Below are 10,630 nucleotides of genomic sequence, written 5' to 3'. Positions count from 1 at the left end.
AGATGGGATACAGTTTTTAGTACAAACTCAGCAATCAGTGATGAATTTATAACAGTCTGTTTATTAAACAAGGTAAAGATACAAAGCTTTTTTTCCTTTTTTGTTTTTTAAACATTGATAACCTTAGTTTAACTTCTCAGTCTTGGCTGTGCATATTTAGTTGTCTAGAAACTGTATATGAAACCACAATGCAAGACAGGAAAAAGTGTAATAAATCTACGCAATATCTTTTCATAGAGAACATGGGTTAAACAGTTATCATACAGATTACAGCTCAGGAACTCCATGCGGAAGGAAAAAAATGAAAATGTTTACACGACTGAATACTGCAGAACACAATACAGAGTAATGGAAATGGGATGATAACAGTTAAGGCTTACATGTAATTAACTGATATAAAACATGGATATTAATAACATATGGGTAGACTAAAATAATTACAGTAAGATCATACATAACCTTTACAAAACCCAAACAGAGCATGTTTATGAAAACTAAAAAATAGGTACTATAAATGAGTAACATGTTTTACAGTACAGCAACATGTACATTTTCCCATTATCTCAAAAGAGAGAATAAGTTGAGGAGGCAGGGTCCGTTGTTGGCGTAAATGTCTGTTTTCCGGCCAGTGGCTTGAGTAATACGTTTTTTATTCTTTTGAAAACATACTATATACTGTATATGTATTTTACATTATTCTCAGTTCCATCTCAAACGTAATGTCTAGCCGTAGCACCTTTTCTGAAGTGCCCTGAAAAATACAGGGTGCTCTATTAGTACCATCCAGAGGTTAAAGTTACAGTAAAAATACAACAACCAATACCGTGTACAATAAAAACAATACTAAGGAAAAAAAAAAGAAGAAAAAAGAAAAAGAAGAATCACCTCCACATCAACTCATATCATAAGCATATGGAATATGACTTATACTGCAGTTTATTCCAAATGGATAAAGCTTATTTTGTTTTTGTTTTTCAAAAATACGTAACTGGGTCAGAGTAGCTGTACAATAACTTCACATTTTGGTCCAATGTTTGGGTTTAAAATTGACCACTCAAGTAAAATCAAATTTCTGCTGAAGTGTTTTTAAAAGTAGGGCTGAGTAGAGTAGAGCTGGCACTGATACATGTGCAATGTATTCAACCTCTAATACTTAACACTATTAGTCAAAGCTAAACTGAGTAGAGAAAGCAGACACATACTGTAACAAGTTTAGCTTTCTCTTAAAACCTCAACAAGGTTTATATATGGCACTAGTTAAAATGGGACGTGTGGAAAACATACCTTAAATTCTATAATAGAAGCCGGGTATGTGGTCGCCGTAGACAAACAGAGGCTTTAAGAAGAAAGAAAAAAAGGGGTGGATAGATTCCTGGAGCCACATGTACAACTGACGTAAACCTACAAAAATTATGCATGAGCCATTTCTCACACACTAACTGGTTATTGGAGACTGTGCACCTCAGACATACCCAGTTATCTAGTGATGGCTGCAGGTGATATGATGAGATCAAAAATAGGGTGAGAAATGTAACCTTATAAAAAAAACATTGTTTTTAGGTTGTTTGCCAATTTTACTGATTGTGTTATTTTAATAAATTAATAAGCTGTGCTATACTGACATTTATTTATTATAATAATGATTGAGATATTACTGCTGCAATAGTTTACAGCTGTGAAGATTTAATTGTATGGCCGCTTTTCATTTGAAATGGATTTGAAATTGTTGAGTGTTGTATCAACAACATTATGCAGTCAGAAAGATTTAACATGGTACCCTCTGCAGCTGAGGTCGATAAGGACCTCAGCTACTATTTGAGAATTTACGGTGATGTAAAAAGCAGTGTTTCTTTGATCATGTGTTATGATCATAAAAGGTGCTGTAAAGTTAAATGTCAACTATGGAGTGAAAGATTTTAAACTAAGAAAAACATTCATCCTTCTTCCCTTGCATGTTGCTCTACTTTTTGCCTCCCAAAGTCAATAATGCAACATCTTAATACAATCATTAAATGTTTAAATTGTCATCTACCGATTGCCTTTTTCAAATTTAGATGACCCTGTCAATGTGTATTTTCACAAAATCAAAGAAAGTAACCGGAAAAAAACTATTATTTATACACAGTCTGTGCTCTTAGCTGCCACAAGTAATGCCCTTCGGCATTTTCCATCCAACAAGATTGAAACAATTTGAGCCAAAACCACAAGGCCTAAAAGTGCATAAAAAAATTCTTTGGATGTCTCCAGAATACACCCACCAAACATTTTTTTCTAATCTCTCAATTCTTTATAAGGGCAAATATCATCTGGCACATTTTGGAAACCCATTTCATGGAAAAAGATAAAGGAAAAAAAGAAACCTAACTAAAACTTTTCTGATGGCCAATGCATCCGGCAGTTTACATGACGCTTACGAAAGTGCTTATTATTAAATCTGACGCAAGACATTCTTTGCCACTCGATCCTCCGGACAACATCTAGCTGTATTTTTACATTCACAAAATAACGCTGTGCTCATTTTTGACAGACGGCCTGTGAAGATGGATGGAGGCAGCCTGTTTACTGAATCTAGCACTGAATGCTTATGTCAGCTGTCATAATGCTAATGTAAGCCTTATGTAGATGGCTGTGGGTGCAAGGGCCTCATAAGCTCCAGCCTAACATAGACTTTGAATCTGAACTGCTGCTGAGAGGCTGGGGGCTCAAATGAGGGAGATGCGTATGGGGATGCCGGGGGACTCGGTTCTCTGAGGCGACTGGTGGTTCACTAGGTGCTCCACCACCGTATGTTTGGACATGTGCTTCATTAGGTAGGTCTCCTACAAAAGACACCAAATGTTTAAATTTAATTACTGCCATTAAAGACAACACAATAGAAAACAGCCACAAAAAAAGTTTATTTTTCTTAAAAGTGCTCATATTATGCTCATTTTCTGGTTCATAATTGTATTTAGATGTTCTATTGGAATAGGATTACATGGTTTAATTTTCAATAAACACCATATATTTGTTGAACTGCACATTGCTGCAGCTCCTCTGTCACAAAAGTAAAGCCTGGACTACAATAGAGCTGTTTGGAGCAGTTTGTGAACAGTGTTTTCTGTTGGAGATGGGAAGTCTCTTTGGGCTGGACTTTTGGCTTTTTTACTTTGTAATCCTATAACGTGCACAAAAAAGATATATAAGACGATAAAGGAAAGGGGAAAAAGCATAATATGAGCACTTTAAAACTTAATCAACAACAAACATTTTTTACTCTTTGGTATCAAATGAAATATTCTCTGACCTTTTTAAATACAATACATATTCTAGATAAATGTATGTGAACTCAGTGGACTGAGAAAGATGTAACAACTGCAGCAAATGTTTAAGTTCAGTTAGAAGGAGCTAAAGGCAAATTAATCAAAAGCTCTTAAAAAATAAATTCACCAAAGAAGACACCGGCTTTGCAGTTGTATTTCGCATTTTTGCAAAAAAAAAAAAAAAAAGGGCCATTGAAATGATGCTCTGATCAAAACAGTTAATTAAGTAAATACGTTTTCTGGTGACTGTTTACTCAATTCATTGTTTCAGCTCCAGAGTAATCTTTTGGAGAGATACTGTATGATGTGAGATGGTAGCAAACACTTTGATTCAACTTGATAAAAAGATTAAATATGAACCCTTGCAAATCCGTTTAACAAGTAAAAACGATCAAACAAACTGGTACTCGGTACCTGTATGTCAAAAACAATTCCCTTCTTTGCTGTATGTTTGAATATGAGCAAGAACATGTTGACTTGTTAAATATCACAAACAGGAAACGGAGTCAGTTTCAGGCCAAGTGAAGCAGAGTATCATCAAAGGGCATCATCTTATCATATAAACAGTTAGATTTTCCCAGTGTGCCTCTAGACTAACACGCACATGAAGATAACAAGCAGAAAAACGGCGGTTTACTCACTGAGGTGTAAGCCCGGCCACACATGCTACAGCAGTAGGCCTTAGCGTTTTTGATGGCGTGCGCTGACAAGTGGATCTGCAACGATGCAGAGTCTGAGTAGGCACGGTAGCAGTTAGGACATTTATACGGCTTGTCTTTATTGTGCTGCCTCTGGTGAGACTGTTGGGGAAGAAACATGTAAAAGCTTTCAGTTTGGACACCTGGCTTGTGATGATAATGCAATGAACCTGTTTTTTCCCCCACACTGTATAGTTAGTCTACCTCGGTGTTAACTAAAAGTTGTTATTATGATATCTACTGCGGCAGAATGAATTTGTGTGACCGTGTACTGACCTGAAGGTTAGACAGCTGGGTAAAAGCCTTTTCACATCCGGGGTGAGCACATTTATAAGGCCTATCGCCAGTGTGGATTCTGTGGCAAAAGAAGTGGAATAAAAGTTAAAAAATGACTAAAAGTAACTTTTTTTATGATTTTGATAAGAGAGATGATGTAGAATAGATGAAGAAACTGAATCAGATTCCACAACAGATTCTATTACTCTAACTTCTTGCGGCATATTTTAGTCACAACCTCGATGCACCTAATATACAACAAAAGAAATACCTAGCCAGGAAAATGACAAAAAGGTGCAAGATTAGATTCACCAAATGAAGTATTTTGTCAGATTTCATTTGCCCAGTTATATCAAGCGGTGAGTTAGGGGTAGCTCCTCAGTTGTCATTTCTTTCCCCTACACTAGATTGCTTTGTGTCCACAGCCAGACCCACCTGGTGTGCTGCTGCAGGTGTGACAGCTGACGAAAGGAGTTCTCGCAGTAGGAGCAGTGGTAGGGTTTGATCCCCAGGTGGATGCGCAGGTGCTGGGACAGGTAGGAGGCATTGGCGAATGTCTTGGAGCAGTGGGGACACTTGTGGGGTTTGGCCTCTGTGTGGGACTTGGAGTGAATCTGCATTTCGGACTTGGTTAAGAAGGTGAGCGGGCACACTTTGCATCTTAGTGACCCAAAAAAAAAGACACAAAATGCATAAACGTGATCAGATCAGGTTGTTTAGGTTAGGTTTGTCTAGATATTGAGTCTTAAAAAAAGACTAATAGTGTAACACAATTCATGTTTTTAAAGTACTGAAACCCTTGTGGTTTCAATACCAAGACCACTTCAGTAATTTGCAAAACATTAAGCAAAACACAACCAATTCTGAACCATAATATATATATATCCAAAAAAGCAGTAGCAAGGAGTCCCAACCAAAGCCAGAGTAGATTTTAATTCAGATTAATTCAAAAGAGGTAGATAATTGTTTTAGTATACGATTAGTTACTAACAATTCCTACCGACCTGCATTGTGCTTAACCTAACAAATGAAGTCTACATAACGGAAATAGAAGAAGAAATTGGTTAGATTTTTCCAGGTGTTAATAGGAGACAAAGATCATTTGACAGTTCACTAAGTGAAACATACAACCAATCAGTTGAAAGATAGATTCATATTACTCAGTGAGGAGAAACACATCTCTATCAGCTACAGCCTGCTTGAAACCAAACCTGTCTCAAGCCAGTACCTATTGGTCATTTGTCGACCGCAATTACATTTGTGAATTGGCTTCACAAGGCCAGCGTTGAAAGTTAATATCCTATCCCCTGTGGTGCAGTAAACACTTAAAGACAATAGTAGCAGCTTCCTGTGTCTAACCTGTAGGTTTTGCCCTCTTTGGGTGCCACAGTGACACAGCCTTGGTCAGCTAGGATGGGGTAGGGCACCACCAGCAGAGGACCAGCCGGGTTTTCAGCTTTGATCTTCTTCCGTCCCCGGGGTGCCTTGGGTGGGGGCCCCAACAGTCCAGCCAGGCCTCCAACTTTCATGTGGTCCATGCCAGGACCACTAGCCAGCCCGGAGATGATGTTCAAAGAAGGGGCACCGCCCAGGCGGTTCTGGCTGCTGGAGGTTGGAGTCGTGGGGGTCAGGGCCTCCGAGGTGCTGTGGCTGTCGGGTCGGGATGAAGGAGCCAGACCTGTGCAAGTGAAAACCACAACTGGTTAACGCAAACGTCGACCACAACTTTACACATGACCTAAGAGGCTTTTGGTTGTTTTAATAGCCAAGTTTTTTACATTGTACAGCGACAAATAAATACCAATGGCTGCCTGGAACAGTAGAAAATATAGGCTTGAAAAATACACTGGAATTCCTAAAGCAAAGCAGCATAGTTTACAAAATGGGAAACCGTGATGTGAAGAATACTTGATCTGTAGTAAACTTACAAAACCACTGGTATGGTCATTTTTACAGCTCAACCAGCCCAGAGCGCCCTCGGCATGTGTATCACTTGTTAGAGAATTTACTGGTTTTATATCTTGTCGGTTCACCATAAGTCAGGTTACCTGCAAGTTTCACAACTTTGAAGCTAAAATTTCCTCAAGAACCAGCAACTGTGTCTCTCAGTATTAATCACTTACTATTGTTGGCACTCTAATGCACTGCCTAGCCAGCACAATACACACTCTCTCTTTTTTCCCACTTCCCACTAGGCCTCAATAACGTGTTTTATTTGATGTTTTCTACACCATTCAACTAACTAGCTAATGATAGACTAAGCATCTCTGCAGTGGCCTATGCTGACTGCCTGAAGGCACACTCAATGTAAGCACAGTCTTCTCTTATTTACCAGCTATGTCATGTTTATTGTACCTTTTACTGTGTGGTTTCCGAATCCCAATCTATTCAACAGCATGACTGATCACACACTGTCAATTTTACCCACACTGGGGGCTGATTTTTCTTGCTGTTATTTCCCCCATGTCAACAGACCACAGAGAGACCGACTGACTGCCGTACCTGAGCGATGGTTGATCCGGCCCTGTTGCTCGCTGAGTTGTCTCATGTGCCAGTCTTCCCACAATCCTTTGGCCTTCACTGCTGACTTGTCATCCATATTTCCATCTAGAAGTGGTCAGGTGATGGAATTTTTAATCAGTGAACAGTAAATGGCGTCTTGTTATAGACAGACTTATGTGGTGATATGCTCATATCTGAGAATACCACACAATGTGAAGTCAACGATTATATCCAAACAGTGACTACCACAAAATCCGAGGTCCTGATTCAGGACTCATTAATTAAAGAAAATCAAGCACATATTAAACTGAATCTGATTAAAGAATAAAGTAAACTAGACTAAAATTTCAGTCTGTATTCAAAATATATCGAAGTCCAGTACCTGGGCCGACAAACAACCAAGTGAAGGCTGTACCTGGTCCAGAGCTGGAGGCTGGGCGAGCATGCAGAGCAATGTCCGGTTGTCCAGAACCCTGCGGCTGCTGGTGATGGCCCTGCACCTGCTGGGGCTTTGACACCGACATGACGTGCTGAGCACTACCGTCCGGGGACGAGGTGGGCACTAGCAAAGACTGCTGGGAAGGAGTGGAGGTAGGCGGCAGGTGCAGGGGTCGGATCTTCTCGGCCATCAGCTGCTCCTTGATCTTGTTAATGAGCACCAGGTTATCCAGCTGAAAGGGTTAACGGGTCATGCTCAACAGAAAACAGCCACCGTGTGTGAATGTCATTCATGCCCCCAAAACCCATCCCAGGATCGAACACACTGACCAGCACACAGTACAAGTTACATTCTATTTTTATCTATTTAGTTTGTTTCACTGATAGACTGGTGCTGAATGGCTGAAAAGACATTCACACATGGAAACAAATGGCAACAAAAAGTGGAAATGTTGCAGTAATTTCATGTGATGCGTGGACTTACCTGGCCTGGCATAGATGGAGGGGGCGGCCAGAAATACGGGTTGTTAAATCGAGGCTCTGCCATCCTGAAATGAATAAAATGATATTTATTCAAAAGTCAAGTTATAGCCCACTTAATGAGCTGTTATCTTAGTACACGTTTGTCAAAGTTCAGTCAGGATCAGAGAGGAGATTACGATGCAAAGCATTGTTTTTCAAACTGCAGTGTGTAAATGTTCTGAAGATGATGTGTGTTTATATTAACAGGCTGGCAGACTTTAACTCTGACGAAGATAACAAGGACACCCTAACCTCAAGCACTTAACAGTTTCATGTTTAGTTGAAAAGGTGAGCGTGACCCAAATTATCATGTAAACATTTCATTACATGTTAAAAAAAAAAAAACTTGTGTGTGTGTATATATTTAGTTTTTTAGGACAAATACCAAGGTTCCTTAGCATGTGGTTTATGACAGATAAGTAAAAGGGAGGACCCTTTTAAAGCTGAGTGTGAATGAATATTGTGACATGAGGTAAATGTGACGTTGGCTTTGGGTTTTACGAGCTCAAATTTATTTCTTTTTCTTCAATAAACTACATTTGAATTAGAACTTTATAAATACAAATGAACGACGATTTAAAATTAGTAAAGGCTCTTGGAAATGTATAGTTTGAAAAAAAAAAGTAAGGTTCTCTTATTAGACTTTTGTGGCTTTTATCCACATCTCACAGTCTTACTCGGCAGATGGGGTTTGATGCTATCTAGTTTAAATCTAAATTTGGAGTTTAAATGTTTATGTCAAACTGGATCTTTGGCATTTCAGAATTAAGGACCTGCATTAACCTTGAAAAATAAAATTAAAAGAAAACATAATTACAAAGTCATAAAGCTGGCATGACTTTTTTTTTAACAGAAGTTGCTACGTTACATTTGTTAGTAACTCAGTGTGTAAATTAGGCCTTCAGTGGGACTATGAGCCAAACTGTCACCTTTAGCTAAGTTAACACAGGTCAAACATCTAGGCTAAATGTCACCTAGATATATGTCTACACTAATGAAAACACATCAGTGGGACAAATCCTTATAGCCTATTAGCTTGGACATTTAGCCCCTCTGTTCCTATTGTCTGAGAGTGAAATCCTGAAAATAAGTGACCGTCGCTTTAATTATTAAGATAAATGCAATGAAAAAGACAAACTTTTCATCTTTGACTTTTCGGACATATGTCGGTTGTCTGAGAGCATCTCTGGACCGACACTGATGGAGGGTTTCACGGATCGAGCCTCCCGGTGCAACTCAGACATTCTCAGACAGTTTTCTTTAAACATTTCCAGACAAAAGAGAAACAAAAATGGCAGCCTTATTTTTATAAGGCGGGACGCCATATTCTGCAGACCCCAAAAATTTAGGAGCATGAACATCTTATCGTGAGGAGGGTGTTGGTGATAAGAAGCGAGCCGACGCGCACACAAAGGTGTGTTTATCATGTCAAAGGCATGAATGATTGTTTACGGCGAATTGCAGGTTTGAATAGCCCGGCCTCCCCACCTCTTAAAAAAACTGACACTTCCTACAACAACCATGTCCTGCAAAAACAGCACGGAAACGGACAAGATGCAGGCTCGACTCAAACGCAACACTGACTAAATCGACCGTACCAACGCGTTAAGGTCAAAATGTAACCGGCGCACAGTGTCCTCTCTCCCGAAAGACGCTCTGCCATCTTAACCAAATTTCACTTTTAGGGCTGCTTTTTTTTTCACATTCTGCAACTTTTGGGCGAATCAAAGGGCAGCAATTGCGTTTTGTGCACAATGCACGCATTTAGGAGGCTATCGCTTATCAGAGAAATGCGCAGCAGCGAAGACACGAAAAGACATGCACAAATACCTTGTGTCCTGATTGCAGATATTGTCTTGCGAGTACAGCTATAATATAAAATGTTCTTTCTGCCTGCCTCCAGTCGGACCACCGCTTCCGGGTCGCTTTGTTCACTTCTGGTTGCTGCTATTGCAGGCTCAGTACAGTGCAGACGGGGAAATATTCTGCTAATGTTGCTTTGGATTTTTATACGATGACCTACTTTATTCACGTTTAATGGCCAGCGCATAAATGATGACTCTAATAACGTGATTTCAGTGCGTGTTTAGCTTGGATCTAGCCAAGCCAGCTCCGCTGGGGTGGAAGTGGTGGTAGCCTACTCAAATCCTGAAATAGCAACGCCATAATGTAAACATACTTCATTACAAAATGTCATTTAATGCAACTTCTGACTGCTAAATGTACCAACATATCTAAAGAACAATGGTTAAAGAAGAGCAATTGCCACTTTCAGAGTGATAAATCATGCTGTGAGGTGTTTTAATCTGCAATGCATCATATTTACGTTGAATGTGGGAAATATTAAACAGCAAAGGAACTCCCAGTCAGAAGGTAAAACTGCAATACAAAATGTAGTGGAGGAAAATAAAGTATTGCAAAACTTGAATACACCTGTATGCCAAGTTGATGAGTCAATTCCCCAGTAAATATAGATTTAATGATTTTCAGGTCATAAACTGTTTGCACTCTTGTCCTATATTTAGTCAGGTAAAAGTCTTGGACATTGTTTTTTAGAGAGAGACCTTACCAGGCAATAGTATCCTGAAGAAATTGTTAACACAATTATTTGAAATTAATTAAAAACAAAATTTGTCTCTCCAAAACCTAGACATGTTAAGGCTGTAACTGGGCTAAATTTGGTTGCAAGAGTTTTTGCATATATATATATATATATATATATATATATATATATATATATATATATATATATATATATATATATATATATATTTTCTATACACAGTAAATGTATCGGTTGTGTCAACACAGTTGAGATAGACCTTCACACACTGTTTCAACTGATTTTTCAATAACCATATTCCACTGTGAAACGGGAATACTTTATAGTTA

General features: G+C 38.9%; 1 protein-coding gene across 6 annotated transcripts; it reads right to left on the bottom strand.

Annotated features, from left to right (window-relative positions):
- Positions 1-41: 41 nt before the first annotated feature.
- On the bottom strand, positions 42-9,736 carry znf362b (zinc finger protein 362b). 6 transcript variants are annotated; one of them, XM_034876621.1, is made up of 9 exons: positions 9,569-9,736; positions 7,701-7,764; positions 7,161-7,449; positions 6,779-6,883; positions 5,636-5,954; positions 4,712-4,936; positions 4,277-4,355; positions 3,944-4,102; positions 42-2,819 (listed from the first exon to the last, which is right to left on the bottom strand). In XM_034876621.1, exons 2-9 carry the CDS (start codon positions 7,761-7,763, stop codon positions 2,703-2,705), a joined length of 1,356 nt encoding a protein of 451 aa, XP_034732512.1. In that variant the 5' UTR covers position 7,764; positions 9,569-9,736; the 3' UTR covers positions 42-2,702. The 6 variants fall into 6 exon arrangements, with proteins under 6 accessions (XP_034732512.1, XP_034732516.1, XP_034732514.1 ...); XM_034876625.1 differs by having other exon boundaries at positions 7,194-7,449; XM_034876623.1 differs by having other exon boundaries at positions 7,161-7,422; positions 9,569-9,705.
- Positions 9,737-10,630: the final 894 nt, after the last annotated feature.

The sequence above is a fragment of the Etheostoma cragini genome, chromosome 7, assembly GCF_013103735.1.
Source record: "Etheostoma cragini isolate CJK2018 chromosome 7, CSU_Ecrag_1.0, whole genome shotgun sequence".
NCBI lineage: Eukaryota > Metazoa > Chordata > Actinopteri > Perciformes > Percidae > Etheostoma > Etheostoma cragini.
The sequence above is the reverse complement of the archived record's forward strand: the minus strand, read 5'-3'. Positions and strand labels throughout refer to the sequence as shown.

What these genes read in the sequence shown, in the direction of transcription:
- znf362b (XM_034876621.1), bottom strand. Translation starts at nt 7,763, where the DNA reads ATGGCAGAGCCTCGATTTAACAACCCGTATTTCTGGCCGCCCCCTCCA. An exon ending in CCCAGCTGTCTAACCTTCAG is followed by an intron (nt 4,103 to 4,276) that starts GTCAGTACACGG and finishes CTTCCCCAACAG; the next exon opens with TCTCACCAGAGGCAGCACAA. An exon ending in GTGGCCGGGCTTACACCTCA is followed by an intron (nt 2,820 to 3,943) that starts GTGAGTAAACCG and finishes TGTCTTTTGTAG; the next exon opens with GAGACCTACCTAATGAAGCA.